Source organism: Canis lupus, chromosome 7 (assembly GCF_011100685.1).
Source record: "Canis lupus familiaris isolate Mischka breed German Shepherd chromosome 7, alternate assembly UU_Cfam_GSD_1.0, whole genome shotgun sequence".
NCBI classification, from domain to species: Eukaryota; Metazoa; Chordata; class Mammalia; order Carnivora; family Canidae; genus Canis; species Canis lupus.
In genome coordinates, this window is record NC_049228.1 from 69,937,647 (window position 1) to 69,957,817 (window position 20,171).

At 41.6% G+C, this 20,171-nt stretch overlaps 1 protein-coding gene across 2 annotated transcripts; it reads left to right on the plus strand.

Moving 5' to 3' along the window:
• The first annotated feature begins 1,724 nt into the window (after nt 1-1,724).
• On the plus strand, nt 1,725-19,968 carry MYL12B (myosin light chain 12B). 2 transcript variants are annotated; one of them, XM_038543728.1, is made up of 4 exons: nt 1,725-1,747; nt 16,105-16,303; nt 18,107-18,268; nt 19,476-19,968. In XM_038543728.1, the coding sequence occupies exons 2-4, from the start codon at nt 16,120-16,122 to the stop codon at nt 19,646-19,648; spliced, it is 519 nt and encodes a 172-aa protein (XP_038399656.1). In that variant the 5' UTR covers nt 1,725-1,747; nt 16,105-16,119; the 3' UTR covers nt 19,649-19,968. The 2 variants fall into 2 exon arrangements, with proteins under 2 accessions (XP_038399656.1, XP_038399655.1); XM_038543727.1 differs by lacking the exon at nt 1,725-1,747 and adding an exon at nt 2,285-2,429.
• The last annotated feature ends 203 nt before the right edge of the window (nt 19,969-20,171 follow it).

A 20,171-nucleotide genomic window follows, 5' to 3' on the forward strand; every position in this document is an offset into this window, starting at 1 on the left:
TTTATAGTTGTAATGAATATACAACTTGTTTTTTAGTTTAATGTATCTCAACTTACCTTTCATGTTTTGATATAGTCACCATTTTTATTTTTAGCCATTCTTTTTAATGACCACAATTGTCTTTGACATGGATATGCCCTAGCCATTACCCAAGTGGTAGATATTTAGATGTTGGGCTTTTCATTAATAAATATGTTTTTCTTTTGAATCTAGAGAACAATATACCTTAGAATTCATTATTTTTTATAACAGGGCTCTCCTCTATGGTGACAGAAATGCTCTCTCTGCTTTGCAATAAGGACACTAGCCACATGTGGCTATTGAGCACTTAATGTTTCTAATATAAGCGAGGAGCTGAGTTTTTAATTAAAATTTAAATAGCCACATGTGGTCAATGACTGTTGTATTGGAAAGCAGTTCCATAAACAAATACGGAGATCAAAATCAAGGTACAGTCTGGGTCCCTCAGCTATGATCTTAATTAAGGTGGCCAAGGTGATGGCTTATGGGATGATAATAGATCTCTTGAAGAACTCTATGACATAGACCGAAGGAAGTCAAAATCTTCTGATTTTGAGTGGAAAATTACACTTTTGGACCAAAGAGCACACTGCAGCCAAGGGAAAGAGTAAATATTTTAGAATGGTGTGACTTGTCAGAAATTGCTTTTCAAATTATGAGAAGATGCATTCCCTAATGATCCAGACCCTGGACAGTGTTTCCCAGATGAGGACCCCGGCGTCAGCATTCCCAGGGTGCTTATTAGAAATGCAAACTAACGGGGATCCCTGGGTGGCACAGTGGTTTAGCACCTGCCTTTGGCCCAGGATGCGATCCTGGAGACCCGGGATCGAACCCCGCGTCGGGCTCCCGGTGCAGGGAGCCTGCTTCTCCCTCCGCCTGTGTCTCTGCCTCTCCCTCTCTCTCTCTCTGTCATGAATAAATAAAAATTAAAAAAAAAAAAAAAGAAAAGTAATGCAAACTAACGCCCCACCATGGAGGTACCGAATCTTGAGTGTGTGGGGCTCAAGAATCTTTTACAAAGCCCTCCAGGTTTTGCTTACAGGTGCTGCTGTAATACTGGTAGAGTGCTGAACACATGGTTCCTACTACAAAGATTTCTAGGATAAAAAAAAAAAAAAAGATTTCTAGGATATAAAGGCATTTTTATTTCTCTTCCCCAGCATGTGTCACACTTTCAGGCAGGCACTCACAAGTGCTGGATAAAGGTTTGGTATTAGGATGACTTATCTATCCTCCATTACCCAGAAATAGTGCTATTCCTCTATATTATTCCAGATGAGGAAACCGAAGGGTATAGGCAACAATCTCTAAAACAAAACCCAGATCATGTAACATCGTGGCTTCCTGCTTCAACGAAGAGCATTTTATTTTAAGATTTCATTTATTTATTCATGAGACACACACACACACACACACACACACACACACACACACACACACAGGCAGAGGGAGAAGCAGGCTCCATGCAGGGAGCCCGACGCGGGACTCGATCCCGGGACTCCAGGATCAGGCCTGGGCCGAAGGCGGCGCTAAACCGCTGCGCCCCTCCCCCCGCCCCGAAGGGCATTTTACAGGGAGCGCGCGCTCCTGCCCGGGTGTGCGCAATCCTGTCCTCCGCTGACCCGAAGCAAAGCATATATTTTGAATAAAACTTTGTCGTGGTTGGAAGGGAAGAGTGGACGGTCACGGGCTGGCCGGGGTCTGGAAGGCCGGACAATTTCGGGTAGATGTTCCAAGGCCCGCGAAGCTCCGTCGAAAAAGCGTTTCCCGGAGGCAGGTGCGCGGGGCCGCCGCCCTCCTGCCTCCCGCAGCACTAGGCGGGACGCACCCCAAACAGTGACTCGTTTGGCCTCGACCTCCAGCGGAACTAGGCGGGCTGCACCCTGGCGCGCTAATCTGGGAGCCCAGGGTGCGCGGCCTCCGCCCGGGGACCCCCAAAGCCGGAGGGACCGCGGCCCGCCCCGCCCGGCCCCGCCCGGCCCCGCCCCGCCGGGCCAAATTCCAGGCGCGGCCCGCCCGGCGTGCGGCGGCCGAGGAACGCGGAAGGGCCGCGGGCACTGCGGCGGGAGGCGGGGGGGGGCGGCGGGCCGGAGGCTGCGCCGCACGCCGGGGGCGACGCAGCGGCGTGTCCCGCCGCCGCCGCCGGAGCCCGGGGTGTGTTCGTCCGCCCCGGCAGGCCCCGCGGCCCCCGCCCCCGGCCCGCGCCGCTCGGTGCCGAGCGGCAACCCCGCCGGCATCCCCCCGTCCCGAGTTGGATCCAGCCGCGCCTTCCGGTGCGCTTTCCGGCCCACCTCTCCAGGCAGGAAGTGCCGGCCGCCGCCGCCGCCGCCGTCGCGCCGCAGCCCAGCCGTCGTCGCCGCCGTCGTCGTCCCGTGCGGGCAGCCGGGCTCTGGTGTCGCGCGTCGGTGAGTGGCACTCGCCCCAGCGCACGACCCCCTGGGGCCGCGCCCTTCCCCCCTTCCAGCCCGCCGCCCGCCGCCGGACCCCGCCCCGGGGGGCAGGGGCAGGGGCGCGGGGCGTGGGGGGCCGCGGGACCCGTCAGGGTGGGCGACTGGGGCGGGCGGGGGGGGGTCCTGGCGGCGCCCGGCCCCGGCCTGCAAGTGCAGAGGCCGGGTAGCGCCGGGCGGCGGGAGCCGGGCAGGGGAGACGCCCTGCTCGCCGGGCCCCCAGCCGCGGGTACACCGGCCCTGCGTCCTCGGGTGACTTCACCCGCCTGGTGCCTGCCGGCGCCTTGCCCTCGCGGGCCCAGGGCCCATGAGGGGTGTTGAGCGGTGCTCTGTGCGCCCACTCGGTGCTGGGTGCTTCTGTGCACCCCCCCAGGTGCTGGGTGCCTCTATGTCCTCGCTCGGTGCTGGGTGCTTCTGTGTGTGCCCTCCGCAGGGTGCTGGGTGCCTCTGTGCCCCCCAACACGCTGATGGGTGCCTCTGTGCCCCTGGACACAGTGCTGGGTGCTTTAGGTGGGGGTCCGCTGGTGCCCGCGCTTTGCCTTAAATGAAGAGTCCCAGACTGTTAGAGAACCTGTACCCGAGTACGTGGTTGGTACGGGCTAAAACGTACCGATTCCTGTAGGGGTTGTAACTCTACCTGTGTCTTGCATCTTATAAAGATTTAGTTCATTCTTGTTTATTGAAGAAAAGGATGAATAACAAAAGTCAAGAAAGATCTCCTGGAGAAAGAATCATGACCTCATTGAAGACCTTGGACTCAGCCCTAGGAGGTAGAACTTAAGTATTTCCGGCAGGATCTGTAGTAGGAGGTAATAAGACCAAAAGCTGAAAAGGTGGGAATTGTGTCGTGTGAAAAGGAGACAGTGGGGAGACCAGCCTGCATGGAACAAGAACTAAAATGAAAAATAGTTGGATATAATAAGGTAGGTAGGTAGGTAGGTAGATAAGTGAGGTGTTTTCATGGATATCTTGAAAACTTGACTGTGAAATAAAAGATTATGTAAGAGGCTTTAGGCTGTCATTTTGGATTCTTTAGAAAGAGAGTGATAGGAAGAAAGGGGGGTGTTGAGAGGATTAGTTTGGCAGCCTTTTTTTAAGATGGATTTAGAATGCTCTTTTGGTCAGAGAAATTTTAAATTTTAGAATTTAAAAGAACCTTATAGATTATCTTGTGAAATAGATTACCTGTCTTATAGATTATCTTTCATTTTTTAATTGAGGAAACTGAAACCCAGGGAAGTGAATTTGCCCAAGGTCACTCGAAGGATTCACATATGCCGTCCATCTTCTCTGAGCATTAGGTGGACCCCACTGGACCTCATAACTAGGGGCACAGCTTTTTGTTTGTTCAGGCTCTGTTGAATGAAACAACTTTTATAATGGTTGGCTTGATATTCATTTATGCTTTAAAAAGACTGAGTTTTGACAGGATGAACTGAAAACTTCTGAAGGACAGCTCTCCAGGCAAGGTTTGTAGGATTAGGAAAGGTAAGAGCCCAAAAATGGGGCTGGTTGCCCCCCTCTTCTAGGATTCGAAGACACCAGGTATCTGGGGATGATTTTTGTTGCCAGAATCTTTGATATCTTCCTTATTCTGCATGTTAGCTGTGTGGTGATGTTGCTTGGTACTCCCAATATCCATGTGTTCGTGATAGAGAATTTCAGCTGTCTATACATAGGATACCAGGGGCCAGTGGTACAAGCTTTGGAGCTAGACTTCCTGAATATAGATCCTGAATTTAAACTACATTTTCTAGCTGTGTGGCTGCAGGCAAATTGTTTGTTCTCTTTGCCCTAATTTTCTCATCTGAAAAATGGGGATAACAGCATCTATATCATAAATTCTGAGGATTAAATATGTTAATATGTAAAATGCTTAGAGCAGCGGCTAGCACATATTTAGCACTCAGTTATTGTCTGTTATTACCATTGTCTTCTTGGTACAGAACGGGTTAACTGATAAGTTTTGTTGAGGATCTCTTGGGGAACGGTCCGGTAGAGTTAGTGCCGAACCATGGGTAGACCATAGAGAAAAGATTTATTTGGGGAGTCAGATCCGGGATCTACCTTATATATGTAATTCTGTTTGCAGTAGGAGGGAAGCATATTATTTGCTTTACTAGTATTTATGGAGCACCTGCTGAATGTAAGGCATTCTACTATACCATACAATCCAAGGTAAAAAGGCTAAATGCCATAAAAATGTATAAGTAAATGGCAGGACAAGAGGACAGTACTGGGCAGTAAAAAAAATAATAATAAATACACCAGTGGTAAATCCAACAAGACATATGAATCTCAGAAATATTATATTGAGTGAAAGAAGTCAGGCTTATAGAATATACACTGTATAATTCCATTTCTAAGGATGTCAAAGACAAAACTATAATTGATTTAATAAATTTCTGATTTATAGAAATCTGAACAATGGTTGTTTATAGGAGAGGGTCATTGACTTGAAAGGAACTTTCTGGAATGTTGTTAACATTTATAATTTGATTGGAATGGTGATTACATGGGTGTTCACATTTATAAAAACTCATTTTTAAGATCTATACATTTCACCATGTATAAATATCACTATAATAAAACAAAATGATATGGGAGTTCAGGAGATGGAGAGTTTACTGCCAGCTGTGATGATCATAAAACACATAATTAAAAACTGACAGCATTATAACGTATATGGTAAATATTAAAAAATGTATGATATGGGGAAAGCTTAGCTGGTACTGATACTAAGAAGAAAGCTGTAAAAATTGTGTTTGGCTCTGTAAAAGAAATAATAGATATAATAATTTATAGATCCGATTACATATTTGCCTAAATATGCAGCATAAAAACAATGATATGTCATTAAGTATATGAAGTTAATTTTGTGGACTATTTTAGCTTGATTATATACTAAATTCTCCTTATGATTGCTGTTTTCAGACTTTTGGCTCATGTATCCAGTCATTTGATCTTCCTAAGTAGCACTAACATTAGTCTTGACTATAATAATGACCATGGGAATCCATGAGAAATTTCCAAAAGTTCTGATAGACTGTAGCGAGTGTGAGAATTGAATCAGAAATGACCTTAGAAATAAATAAATAAATAAATAAATAAATAAATAAATAAATAAATAAATAAATAAGAAATGACCTTAGTTTTTAGCAGAACTGCTCTCTGCTTTTTTGCATTCATTAGGTTAGGCCTCTTCTTGTGCCTTTACTTACAAATTGGACTTGCTAAAGGAGACCCCCTAACCATCCTGCCTCTGGGCCTCTCCACTACCATTCTACTGGAACTTGGCTAAAACTCAGACTCTTTATCATCCCTTGCTCACAAAACCAGCTCCTCTTCCCTCCCCAGTTACATCATTTTTGAGAAGTAACTTTATGCTCCTGGTTTTTCTTTTTCTTTTTTTTAAGATTTTATTTATTCATGACAGACACAGGGAGAGAGAGAGGCAGAGACACAGGCAGAGGGAGAATCAGGCCCCATGCAGGGAGCCCGATGCAGGACTTGATCCCAGGACTCCAGGATCACACCCTGGGTTGAAGGCAGGAGTTAAACCGCTGAGCCACCCAGGGATCCCCGCTCGGGTAGTGAAGTGGACGGTAAGGGAAGGGAAGGAAGGAAGTGCAACGTGAAGGGCAAGTAGGAAGGGTGAAGGACGTGCTGTAAGGAAGGGGGAAGTGACGGGGAGCGGGGGGGAAAGGGAAGGGAAGGGGGGGGGGAAGGGAAGGGGGAAGGAAGGGGGAGGAAGGGGGAAGGGAAGGGGGAAGGAAGGGGGAAGGGAATGGAATGGAAGGGGGAATGGGGGTACGTGGGACATTTTCTGTAATTTTCTTTCCTTTCCTTTTTCCTTTCCTTTTTCCTTTCCTTTTTCCTTTCCTTTTTCCTTTCCTTTTTCCTTTCCTTTCTTTTCCTCTTTTCCTCTTTTCCTCTTTTCTTTTCCTCTTTTCCTCTTTTTCTTTTTCTTTCTTTTTCTTTTTCTTTCGGTTTTTCTACCAGTACTGAAGAAAAGCACAATACTTCAAGAATAGAGCTTTGAGAAAAAAACCCTAATTAGGAAGCAAGAAGAACTAGCAAATCAGCATAGGAATCAGAAGAACAGGGTAGTGTTGATGGGAATGTTGAGGTAGTGGTGACCCTGTTGCAGGTAAAAGAGATAGCCACAGGAGTGCCTGACTGACCCAGTCAGAGCATGTGACTCTTGATCTCAGGAGATGTGAGTTTGAGCACCATGTTGCGGGTAGAGATTACTTAAATACCCTTTTAAAAAGTAATTAAATGGTTTTAATAACTGTGAATAACTGTGCGTTAACACTTAAAAATCTAGATGAAATGGTTAAATTACTAGAAAAAAACTTTTTAAATGGCAAAAATTAGGGGTTCCTGGTTTGGCTCAGTTGGTAGAGCATGCAACTCTTGATCTCAGGATTGTAGGTTTGAGCCCTACACGGGGTGTAGAAGATTACTTTAAAAATTAAAATAATAGGGATCCCTGGGTGGCGCAGCGGTTTGGCGCCTGCCTTTGGCCCAGGGCGCGATCCTGGAGACCTGGGATCGAATCCCACGTCGGGCTCCGGGAGCATGGAGCCTGCTTCTCCCTCTGCCTGTGTCTCTGCCTCTCTCTCTCTCTCTCTCTCTCTCTGTGTGTGTGTGACTGTCATAAATAAATAAAATTTTTTTTAAAAAAATTAAAATAATAAAATCCTTTTTAAAAGGAAGAAAGAGGAACCCACAGAACTTGGAGAAATTGAACGGAAGGAATTAAAATTTTCTAACCTGGAATCAAAAATTTCCTGTCTAATACAAACTTGACTGTGGCCATAATTCTGAAATAAAGGCACTGCCCTATTTTAATATTAAATAGGCCAAGGAAACAGTGGCTTTACTAGTTTTCTAGTACTATATAACCAATTACCCCAAACTTAGCACCTTAAAAAAACAACAGTTTCTGAGGGTTAGGAATTGCAAGGCAGTTTAGTCAGTGGTTCTGAGTCTCATGAGGTTGCGTCCAGGTGTCAGCTAGGTTTGCAGTTATTTGAAGGAAGATCCACCTCCAAGTTGGCTGACTCCTATGGCTGGCAAGGCTCTAGGCAGCTTGATGTTGGCTCTAGGCAGGAGGCCTCAGTTTATTGCCACATGGACCTTTCCATAGGGCTGTGGAGGGCCCTCGTGACCTGGTGCTGGCTTCCTCCAGATTGAGTGGTCTGAGGGAGAGCAAGGCAGAAGCTGCAATGTCTTTTACAAGGTCACACACTATCATTTTTGCAATATCCTATTGGTTATGAAGAGTAGCAGAATATGACACTCCAAAATACACTACTTTGGCATAAGGATTATTTTAAGCTGAAGGCAGTTGAAGCTGACACAAGAAAAGCACTCTGTCCTCCTATTTGCACAAAAGCAGGACATAAATTTCTAAAGGTGTCCTTCCTCCCCTCCCTACCAGGAAGAACAAAGATTACTCTCTGGAGACAACTTTGCGACTCTTATCAGTGGTGAAAGCCCTAACTTCAGTCTACATGACAAGCCTTACCCTGTTTACTGTGTAACCTGCGGAACTAGCCTCTTCCCCTCACACATACCTTCCATTTGTCTTTACCTGGAGATGATATTTAAGCTGAGTTCTAAGTTACTTTTCTGAGTTGGCTGTTCCTGGATATTTCCCATGTATACATGTTAATAAACTTCTGTTTTTCTTTTGTGAATCTATAATTATATCAGCCAAGAACTCAGAAAGGTAGAAGGAAAATTATTTTACCTTTCTCCGCAGGTCAACCCTTTTCACTGTTGAAGGGGATTGCACAAGGGCATGGGAAATGTTGAGAGCCATCCTGGAGTTCGGCTACCACTGTAGCCAAGGAACAAGTTCAGATGCTCTCAGAGGCCAGGCAGTCACATAAACAAATTCCAACTGTGACAGGAAGCTGTAGGGAGCAATGGGAATTGCACACTGAATACTCATTATCGACAGGAACTTGGGAGTGCTGGTCAAGTGTTTCCTTATCATAACGGTTTTTCAAGATGTCTGAAATTTGTTCTTATTAAAGTAACTTCAGTTTTTTAAAATGTTGGCAAACTAATTCTGTTACTTTAAAAGGCTTTTTAAAAGGTCATCCTTGGGAGAATTAAATGAACCGGCAGACTGCATATAGTTTGGTAGTCGCCAGTTTGTGACTTCTGATCTACTTCTTTTATAGATGAGAAAAATGAGGCCCAGGAAAGCTAAAATGACCAAAGGTCATGTAACTTGTGAATGACAGAACTGGAGCTAGTATCCAGATCTCTAGATTAAAACATAATAATGGTCTCCACTGAAACATAATAACCAAATTTTAAAAACTGAAGGGAGCTCAGTGAATAAATAGTGCTTTCTAAATTGTTAACTCATTTGTTCTCAATCCTCATGCATGGAATCACCTGTGGCACTTTTTAAAACAGAAATTCCTGAGCCCTACCCATTATTCAGTTTCAGTTAGACCAGACTAGGACTTAGGCATCAGTTTTTTGTTTTGTTTTTTTTTTTTAAACTTCCAAGGTGATTCTAATGTGCAGCCAAGATTGAAACCAGAAGGTTAACTGCTGTGAGAGACATGTTTACTTGCCGTATGGTGACAGCAACTGACTGACTTAAGATACTTAAAGGAAGAAACCTCAAAGGAATGTCGGAGTCCTAGGGAGCTGACGGACTGTGCCCCATAAAAGCCAATAAAGTCATATAGGCTGGATGGAGTTCACAAGCAGTTTCTGCTTATTAGTGATTATTGTGCCCTTGTTTTGATTTACACATCAGTATTACAGGTATTCTGTAGACATGTGGATTTATTATCTAAATATGTTGACACCACAACCACATAGACCGGTATTCCCATACCTCTGTCCTTATAGCTCTGTATAACAGTACATACAACCTTTAGTTCAGTCTATATGAAAAATTTACAAAAATAATGAAATAAAAACTTTGAAGAGAAAATGAGAAGCTTTTACTGCTGTTCAGTGTTCTTCATTACATTAAATACTGTTATATGAATTTTCTTAATTACAGTTTAAGAGTGGGGCTTGATGGTTGTTTTCGCTTTAACATGTATATGTTAAAACGTTAATTTGGCAGTGTTAGATAAAGGTTTCAAGCCTTTATGATGTCAAGCCAAGGCCATGACTGGTAGGAAATACTGTCACCTAATTAAAGAAACCTACATTATACAGTCCATTCCACTATGCAATTCTATTCATTGCACTGGAAACATTGGTTTCCCCAGTATAGTCTAAATTTATTTGAAAACTCAAGATTATGGGAGACAAACCAAGAGAAACTCAACCATTGGAAACAAACTGAAGGTTGTTGGAGGGGAGAGAGGTGGAGGATGGAGTAACCGGGTGATGGGCAATAAGGAGGGCACATGATTTAATGAGCACTGAGGTTAACATGCAACAGATGAATCACTGAACTCTACCTCTGAAACTAATAATATATGTTAATTAATTGAATGTAAATAAATTAAAAAAAAGAAAACTTGAGGATTTGAATTCAGAGGAAAGTTGCTACTCAGAAATCAGTATTGGGGGTGGGAGGTGCCTGGGTTGCTCATTCAGTTAAGCATTTATCTCTTGATTTTGTCTCAGGTCATGATCTCAGGGTTGTGGGATCGAACCCTATGTGGGGCTCCCTGCTAAACGAGGGGAATATGTTTGAGGTTCTCTCTCCCTCTATCGCTGCCCCTCTCTCCACTCTCTTGCACACATGTGTGTGCTGTCTCTCAAATAAAATTTTAAGGAAAAAAAAAGAGTCAGTGTTGGATACTTGGTAGTATTGAAAGTTTTTAAAAAAAACTTTTGTGGTAAAATAACTAGAAGAACATTTAATACAAAATAAAAAATATAAAAGTAGAAATAACCTTTAATAAATGGGATTGAACCCCAGCTCTACTCTTAGGTGACCTTGGGAAGGTTATTTAATAGCTTCGATCTTCAGTTTCTTCATTTATAAAGCAGGTATGTTAAGTTTAATGCACATAATGTGCCTAGCACGAGTCACTCAGTAAATGGTAGTGGAGCCATAAATTGAATAAACCTTTAATTTTCTCTCTGGCGTCAACACATTTTGGGATGGAAAAATAGCAAGAACAGAAGTATGTAAGATAAACTGCATGGTGCCATGGACACATACAAGCAGTTTGGTGTTGCTAAAGGAAGAGTACAAAGCAAAGAATGGCTAGAGATGGGATCCCTGGGTGGCGCAGCGGTTTGGCGCCTGCCTTTGGCCCAGGGCGCGATCCTGGAGACCTGGGATCGAATCCCACGTCGGGCTCCTGGTGCATGGAGCCTGCTTCTCCCTCTGCCTGTGTCTCTACCTCTCTCTCTCTCTCTGTGTGTGACTATCATAAATAAATAAAAATTTAAAAAATATTTAAAAAAAAAAGAATGGCTAGAGATAAGGCTGGAAAGATCATTGTAAAGTATGGAAAGGAGGACTCTGTATACCATGCTTAAGAACTTTTTTTTTTTTTTTTTTAGGATTTTATTATTTATTCATGAGAGACACAGAAAGAGAGACAGAGACACAGGCAGACGGAGGAGAAGCAGGCTCCATGCAAGGAGCCCGATGTGGAACTCCATCCTGGGAATCTGAGATCACTCCCTGAGCCAAAGACACGCTCAATTGCTGAGCCCCCCAAGTGTCCCACATGCTTAAGACCTTGTACTCTCTGTCCTATAGGAAGTGGGGAGCCAAAGATTTTTAAGGGAAAGATAAGGTCATATTCATGTGTTAGACACCACTGGCTGGAACATACAGTTTAGAGGGATGGAGAAGCAAGAAGATAGGTTAGTTGGCCATAGAAATATTCTATGCAGAAATAATGAAGGCCTACGTAAGGATGGTGGGAGAAGAATGAGGAAGATGAGCAAATCTGAGAAATATTTAAGAGGCAGAGCTTGATTCATCCGGAAGAGGGATGAGTTGGGGATGACTCGTAGGTTTCTTGCTTAGTGAATAGGTAAATTATAGTATCATTAATGGAAGACAGAAAACTAAGAAAATTTAGAAATGGGAATGAATTCGGTTTTCGGTACACTGATTATGAGTGTCTGTGGAGTGTCCAAATGGGTGCCTTTCACAAGCAAGTGGATGTTAGAATCAGGAGCCCAATGGAAAGTTCAGACCTAGGATACAGACTTGGGAGTCATCAGTGTTGTCACACCAGTGAGAGTTGATGAGATCATCCATGGAAAGCAGAATGGGAAGAATTTTAATAAGCCATGGACCACTAGAATATTGGGAAACATGAATATTTAGGTGAGTGGAGAAGATAAAAGCCTAACAAAATGGAGGAGGACCAATCATAAAAATAGAACTGAGATAAGAGTAAATTGGTATTACCAAGTCAAATGAAGCATTTTACATAAACCAACCTTCCAATATCACTTTTAGGAGTCTCCGTTGTTAGAGTGGAAGGTCTTCCAAGGTTGGGAACCTTGTACTGTGTTCCCATTTTGGACATTTCATTTCTACTATTACTGTTCACCAAGGCCAAGAGTTGTTGAGGCTCCAAAGAAAAGAGGAATAAAATGATGTCAAATACAACAGAGTGATCCAAGGAGTTCGACTGGATTTGGCAGTTTGAAAGCAGTTGCAGTAGAGGGATAAAAGCCAGATTGTGGTGGGTTGAAAGTGAGTAGGAAGTGAGAAAAAAGAGGAAGCCAAGATATTTATCTCAGAAAGAAAGGAAAAAGAGAATGGTAGTTTCTTTGGGGGGTAGAGTTCTTTTCAGAACAACTTTGCCTCACTTTTCAGCTGATAATTTATCAGCCGATATATTATGTGTGTATGTGTATAGTGTTTAGTACCATATGCATATATAAATGTGTACAGTTTTAAAATAAAGCACAGGGGAAAAAAAACATTTAAAAAAAGAATTTTTTAAAAAATTTTATTTGAGGGATGCCTGGGTGGCTAAGCAGTTGAGCGCCTGCCTTCGGCTCAGGGCAAGATCCTGGAGTCCGGGGATCCAGTCCACATTGGGCTCCCTGTGAGGAGCCTGCTTCTACCTCTGCCTGTGTCTCTACTTCTCTCTCTGTCTCTCTCATGAATAAATAAATAAAATATTTTTAAAAAATTTATTTGAGAGAGAAAGCATGAGCAGAGGGGGAGAAGCAGACTCCTCACTGAGCAGGGAGCCCGATGCAAGGTTCAATCCCAGGACCTCAAGATCATGACTTGAGCCGAAGGCAGACACTTAACCAACTAAGCCATGCAGGTGCTGGGAAAAAAAAACTTTTTTAGAAGAAATTATGGTGTTATTACATTGAGCTTATTACTGCTCTGTGCCCTATTTTGATTAGGGCCATTTAGTGAATTGCTCATCTTTCACCTTCCTTCCGTGATGCCTTACTCGCGGGGGTCAGACTTGCCTTACCATCTAATGGAATTTCTAGCCTTATTGGTTACCTCCCTCATTCTTTCTCACAGGTGTTGCCGTAATAAAAACCTTTGCATGTTTAATCCCATCTTGGCATCAGCTTCTTGGAGAATTGCAGAAATGTTTTAAGTATAATATACTTTTGGGTTAGATGTGGGGTTAGCATGACACAATAATTATTTTTTAAGAATAAAAATTTGGGGATCCCTGGGTGGTGCAGCAGTTTAGCGCCTGCCTTTGGCCCAGGGCGCGATCCTGGAGACCCGGGATCGAATCCCACGTCGGGCTCCCGGTGCATGGAGCCTGCTTCTCCCTCTGCCTATGTCTCTGCCTCTCTCTCTCTCTCTGTGACTATCATAAATAAATAAAAATTTAAAAAAAATTAAAAAAAAATTAAAAATTTACTGGGCAGCCCCGGTGGCACAGCGATTTGGCGCCACCTGCAGCCTTGGGTGTGATCCTGGAGACCCTGGATCGAGTCCCACATCGGGCTCCCAGCATGGAGCCTGCTTCTCCCTCTGCCTGTGTCTCTGCCTCTCTCTCTCTCTCTCTCTCCTCTCTGTCTGTCTATGAATAAATAAATAAAATCTTTAAAAAAAATAAAAATAAAAATTTACTCTGGGAAATTTTTCTAAATGACTATTGCACAATTCACAGATATTGAGAGAACTAATTCTTATCTTCAGATTTACTATCTTTTGTACGTATTCTATCTTGAAGAAGTAGAATCATAGAATTTTTAGCATGAAAAAATTTTAGTCCAACTGTTTTGGAATAGGAACAATTAAAGCTTAGACAAGTGCCTTGCTGGTGGGCCACATTCTGTCTCTGATTTAACCTTCAATATAACTAAGCTCAAATAAGCTAAGTTACAGGACAGAAGGGAAAATTAACATTTATGTGGGATAGAGAAGGAGTTGGAATGTTTGAGTACGAACTCAAAGGCTGGTGTACTTCAAACCTGTACCACTAAGCCAAGCTTCAGTAGACCCAGTGGGATATTTTTTTGGATTGAAGAAAGAAATAAACAATGTAGATTAAAAGTCCAAGACCAGGGGTGCCTGGCTAGCTCAGTCGATCAAGTATGCAACTCTTGATCTCAGGGTTGTGAGTTTGAGCTCCAAGGAGGGTGTAGAGTTTACTGTAAAATAAAGTTCGAGACTAAAAGTCCTAGAAACTCGGTACAGAGTTGCTGTGGTCAGCCACTGCCCCAGCTAATCTGCTTTCATACTATGAGGCTGCACAGTTAGAAAACAGTCCCCAAGATTGCCCTCATTTCTGATACTAATCGTAAATTTGGGTCCCCAAGACAACCCTCAGGTTTGGTAATTTTGCTAGAATTCTCAGAATCCTTAAAAGCTGTTATACCTTTGGTTATGGTTTGTTGCAATACAAGGATTCAGATTAAAATCAGCCAAAGGAAGAGATATACAGTACAGAGTCCAGGAGGGTTCCAAATCAGAGCTGTCAGTTGTCCTCCCATGGACAGGGTTGACTCCTCCTGGCAAAGAGGTGTGACAATATGCATGGAGTATTGCCAACTAGGAAAGCTCACTTGTTCCTTGATATCCATAGTTTTTATTGGCGCTCCATCATGTAGATACTGTCAGGTGCTCTGTGGCTGACCTCAGTCTCCAGCCCCTTGAGAGGTCAAACTGATAACACATGACCCATTACCTCTACAATAACACTGTTAGATTGTCTGATGTGACTCAAGACTCCAGATATCAGGCAGGATATTCCACAGGCTTAGAGATTACCCCCCAGAAGCACAGGGACAAAGGCCAAGCCTCTCTTTGGGCAATATTGTTTATTTCATAGGGCTATTGATTGTATACTTTAACCTAGATAATACCTATCTCATAGGGCAATTGTGAAGATAGAATAAGACATTGAATGGAAAAATTGCTCTGGTCTCTGGATTTTCTAAGGTTATATGTATGATAGAGCTGAGATTGGAACTCAGGACTTTCTAATTCCACAGCTGATAGTATTTTTGTGTTGTGTTTGATTATTTAAAACTGCAAATAAAAAATGGAATGAAATATGTTCATTCTATGAGACACTTTTTTTTTTTAAGTAGGCTCTATGCCCAGTGTGGAGCCCAACGTGGGGCTTGAATTCAACCTGAGATCAAGATCTGAGCTGAGATCAAGAGTAGGACACATAACTGACTGAGACACCCAGGCACCCCCTATTTGACATCTGAATTATTGGTGGCTTTCAGTAGAGTATTAGAGGCTGTCACCAAAGACATACTATAGAGAATTGAGAAGTGATTGGAAAGAAGAGAAAATGGTGACAGTTGAGTATCAGATTGCTAGTCTAAAAGTTTTGTCAAAGGAAAGGGGAAATGAGGATGAAACTACAAAGGATGCAAGATTAAAGAGTAGGTTTGGAAAAAAAAAAAAAAAAGAATAGGTTTGGGGTTCCTGGCTGGCTCTGTTGGTAGAGCATGTGACTCTTGATCTCAGGGTCCTGAGTTCAAGCCCCATGTGAGTTCGAGCCCCATGTTGGGCATAAAGATCCTTTTAAAAAAATGGTTTCAATAATTTTGTTAAGATGAGAGCCTTTTGAATATGTAAACATGTATTATACAGTGACTATACTAGTCTCAGTGAATGGTCCCTCACTTAAGTCTCACTTATATTGAAGTAGAGACTGTTTTGCTGTAAAACAAGATTGCATGAGCTTTTCTGGTTTTCACATTGTATTTTGAAAATCTAAGGCTCGGAGAGGTTATGTAATATTGGTAATAAAGTGGAGTAAAAAGAATGCCTATTGCATTGGACTGTTAGGATCTATTGGGATGATGCCTGTAAAAAAGTATGGTGAAGTGTCAACTTTGGAGCTTTTCTCTTGAGGGAAACCCCAAACCCTCATAATAGTGCTTGGCACATAGTCAGCTACTCAGTAAGTGCTAGCTATTGATATAGATTTTTCAATTAACTTCTACTTAATAAAAATGGGTTTCATGAAATTTGGAGGCAAGCTATATAATAATTTCTATTCTGTTTCTTAAAATTTTCAAAACTACTTTATTCCTAGCCATTTAATTATAACATTGGAAATAAAGTTTAAATGTATATTTATTCCTATACAATTGAAGTAATAATTCTACATTAAGATATTTTTACTCACTAACTTTAGGTGTTGCAGGTTCTTTTTGTTTGTTTTATGCATTCTTTCTTCGTGTTTTTTCTTTTTAACTCTAGAATTAAACAGCCACCATGTCGAGCAAAAAGGCAAAGACCAAGACCACCAAGAAGCGCCCCCAGCGCGCAACATCCAATGTATTTGCTATGTTTGACCAGTCACAGATTCAGGAGTTCAAAGAGGCCTTCAACATGATTGATCAGAACAGAGATGGTTTCATTGATAAGGAAGATTTGCATGATATGCTTGCTTCTCTAGGTAGGCTTTTATATTCTTAATATGCCCACTTCCCAAAAATAATAATTCAGTGTTGTATGAATTATTTTTTGTGATGTGTAGTATTTCCTTTTCTCAAAGGCCTTTTGAGAGCTGTCTGGGTGAGAAGGGCTGTATTGGGGTTGGCCAGTCATAAGAGGATTTTATTTATAATTTTTTTTATAATTAAGGTAAAAGAAAATATAAAGATACAAGATTTAAAGCAAACAAACTATGCTTTGTCATTTTGGTATACGGGTGTTAATTTATTATTCCTTTTAGGATTTTGTTGTTTATTGTGATCTTAAAAGGATGAGAGGGAATGTCTTCCATGTTCCATCCCAAGTCAGCAGTGACTTACAGTTGGGAATGGCAAGCCTAGGAGTTCTCTGTAGATTGGGCAGAGAAGGTGTGCAGGTCAGGGAGGGCCTAAAGTTAGGCTCTATACTCTGGAGTTTTCTTGTGCTTGACATTAGGCAGAAAGGACAGTTCAAGGGCCAGAGAGCAAAGAGAGAGGTTGTTATTCTTTTCCTCTTAGTAACCAGGACACAAATTTGTTCCTATATTTGCTTTTTTTCTAATATAATATTTTGAAATTTTTTAAGCCTGCAAAAAGTTGAAAGAACTGCATGATTAAAAAAAAAAAAGAACTGTATGATAAACATGCATACATCTGTTACCTAGATGACCTAGATGTACCAGTTAACATTTTGCAACATTTTCTTTATTCAGAGTGAGATTAAAATCAGGATACCGAGCTAAGTTATTGACTTGGAAGTAGGTTGGATCCCAGTGTTTTTCATACTCAGAATAGCTAAGTGTACTCTTTTGAGCGGGTCACTACTGAAAAAGGCCTGGAGGAAAACTGAAGGATTTAGTTGTATTACAAAGATTGAACATTCAAGCCTGTGCCTTGCTCATAATAGATGCGTAATTAATTTTTGTTAGGTAAATGAGGGATAGTAGAGTAAGAGGCTGACTTTGGGTCCTTCCATTTTGGGGATCCTCACAAATGCCTAGATTAAGAGGAACCCTTTGTTATTCCAGAAATGAGCTCTCAATTCTAAACCAACCTAATAGTTTTAGCTTAAATGACCAACTTATTAAATAAATTTTTGAAGCATACCAATTCATGGGCAACTTTGCCACAATGGAAAATACAGATATTTCCATTTTTTAAACAACTGGCATTGAAATGCCTTAATGGACCTTTAACATTAACATTCAAGTTGCAAAAATGTGTCATTGCCTGGTTCATGGTTTCAGGTGCTTGTTTTTGTTTTTTTGTTTTTTTTTTTAATAAGATTTTATTTATTTATTTGAGAAAAAGTGAGAGAGAAAGAACATGAGCTGGGGGAGGGGGTGTGCAGAAGGAGAGGGAGAAACAGGCCCTCTCCCTGAATAGTACTTGATCTCAGGACCCTGAGATCATGATCTGAGCCAAAAGCAGATGCTTAATCAACTCAGCCACCCAGGTGCCCCTCAGGTGCTTGTTTTTAATGAAAAATAGTGAAGGAAAAATTGTAGAAAGTACCAATGAATGAAAAACATTTAACCTAAGCCACAATATATTTTTATAATGATATATCAAAGATTTTTTACATTGTCAAAAATTGTCTTTTAAGAATATTCTTAATGCAAAAAATAAAAATAAAAAGAATGTTCTTAATGCAACTGAATTGAAAAAATGGTTCCATGTGGTGATGATATGACTTAAAAATATGCTGGGGAGCATAACAGTAACCAAATAATTATGTATTGAAATTAGTTCTTTGTCCTTAAATGTTAAAATGTGAAATCTTGTAGGGAAGAATCCAACCGATGCATACCTTGAGGCCATGATGAATGAGGCTCCAGGGCCCATTAATTTCACCATGTTCCTCACGATGTTTGGTGAGAAGTTAAACGGCACAGATCCGGAAGATGTCATCAGAAATGCTTTTGCTTGCTTTGATGAAGAAGCAACTGGTGAGTACTCTTTGTTTGTTCACGCCCACCCTCATTCCAGACTATATGAAACACTTTTTAGGAAATGAAAAAAGGTGAGTAACATGGAACTTGTTTTAAAAAATGAATATCATTTATAATAGGATTATATGACCAAGAATGGGGAGTCCACAGGTATGTGGGTCAAAAAGCTACCCAGTCTGTGGTATTAATTTTTGAATTTGGTTCGGAGCTTCCTGAAAGCCAAATAGAGAATTGTCTGTGAAATAGAATTTCTTAAACAATGAAAACTACTTCTTCAGGAGACTATAAATCTCACCAAAAAGTAAAATTAACTAACTTGAACAGTTAAAAAAATCTTTTCTCTCATTTTGAAGAGTATAAAGCCTAGCTGTTCACATCTCTTACTTCTTTCATTTCCCCTTTCCTTCTCCGTTAACCCTCTCCTCAGCCACCTGCACACTTACTCAGATAAACTCCCTCCTTCCTGCTTCCCATCTCCACCTGTTACAACCTCACTGTCCCTCCTGCACTTTTGGTCTGTTTTTCTGGGCAGCTGCCTTTTTGTTTTTCTTTACATCTCTGAAATACAGAGGGCTTTTTTTTTTCCTCTAGAAAACACTTTCTTCAAATTAATTTCATAAGCATTATAATCTAATAACTGGTCTTTTAAATGAAAGAACTCTAAGGGCGCCTGGGTGGCTCAGTTGGTTAAGCGTCCAACTCTTGGTTTCAGCTCAGGTCACTATCTCAGGGTCATGAGGTGGAGCCCACTTGGTGCAGAGTCTACTTGAGATTGATTCTCTCTACCTCTGCCCCTCCTCTACTCACAGAATCTCCCTCCAAAGTAAATAAAATCTTTTTTAAAAACTCTCTAAAATGAAAGAACTCTAAAATAGGCAAACAATGATATAGTTACACATTGCCTTAATTCACTAATTTATTCTGTTCACATAAATGTGCATATTCTGAAATATTTTCTAACACTGACCTAGTTTAGAAATGAATCATTAAGGACGCCTGGGTGGCTCAGCAATTGAGTATCTGCCTTTAGCTCCCGGTGTGATCCCAGATCCAGGGATTGAGTCCCACATCAGGCTCACTGTGAGGAGCCTGCTTCTCTCTCTCTCTCTCTCATGAATTAATAAAATCTTAAAAAAAAAGAAAGAAAGAAATCATTAAAGTGCCAGGAAGTATTCATGACTCTTCTCTCTCTACTGCCTTCCAGGCACCATCCAGGAAGATTACCTGAGAGAGCTGCTGACAACCATGGGAGACCGGTTTACAGATGAGGAGGTGGATGAGCTGTACAGGGAAGCACCTATCGATAAGAAGGGGAATTTCAATTACATTGAGTTCACGCGCATCCTTAAACACGGAGCAAAAGACAAAGATGATTGAAAGAACTTTAGCTAAAACTTCCAGTTGCTTTGTCTTTGTTTTAATTCTCAGACACTTTCCCCCACCCTCATAGACCTGTTGCATGCAACTTAGTTTCACAGCTTGGCCTCTTTTTTTGATCTATTTATTCTAGATCTTTCTGCCACTTAGCACTTGTATAATCAGACTGCAAATGGGGTTGAGGTTGTAAATTGTGCTGAAAAAGAGATTGAGAATAAAAATCAACAAATGTGAAAGCCCAGGAAAATATATCTGGTATTTCTGGTTTTGCTGGATTTTTACATTTTTATAATAATAAAAACACTATTTTGAAATAAAGATTATGCTGAGTCAAATGGAATATAATGGAAAGTTAAACAAAGAAGTGGTAGTTGGGGGTAGTGTTTTTTTGTTTGTTTGTTTTTTTCAGATTTCCAGCTTCACATAATTCAAATTTCATGGTAAAGCTGATTTTTCACTGATGTGGGACCATGTTCTTCAGAACTTCTAAGTACAAAATAACATTATTATGCAGTCAGAACTA

What these genes read in the sequence shown, in the direction of transcription:
- MYL12B (XM_038543728.1), top strand. Translation starts at nt 16,120, where the DNA reads ATGTCGAGCAAAAAGGCAAAGACCAAGACCACCAAGAAGCGCCCCCAG. An exon ending in TGATATGCTTGCTTCTCTAG is followed by an intron (nt 16,304 to 18,106) that starts GTAGGCTTTTAT and finishes GAAATCTTGTAG; the next exon opens with GGAAGAATCCAACCGATGCA. An exon ending in CTTTGATGAAGAAGCAACTG is followed by an intron (nt 18,269 to 19,475) that starts GTGAGTACTCTT and finishes ACTGCCTTCCAG; the next exon opens with GCACCATCCAGGAAGATTAC.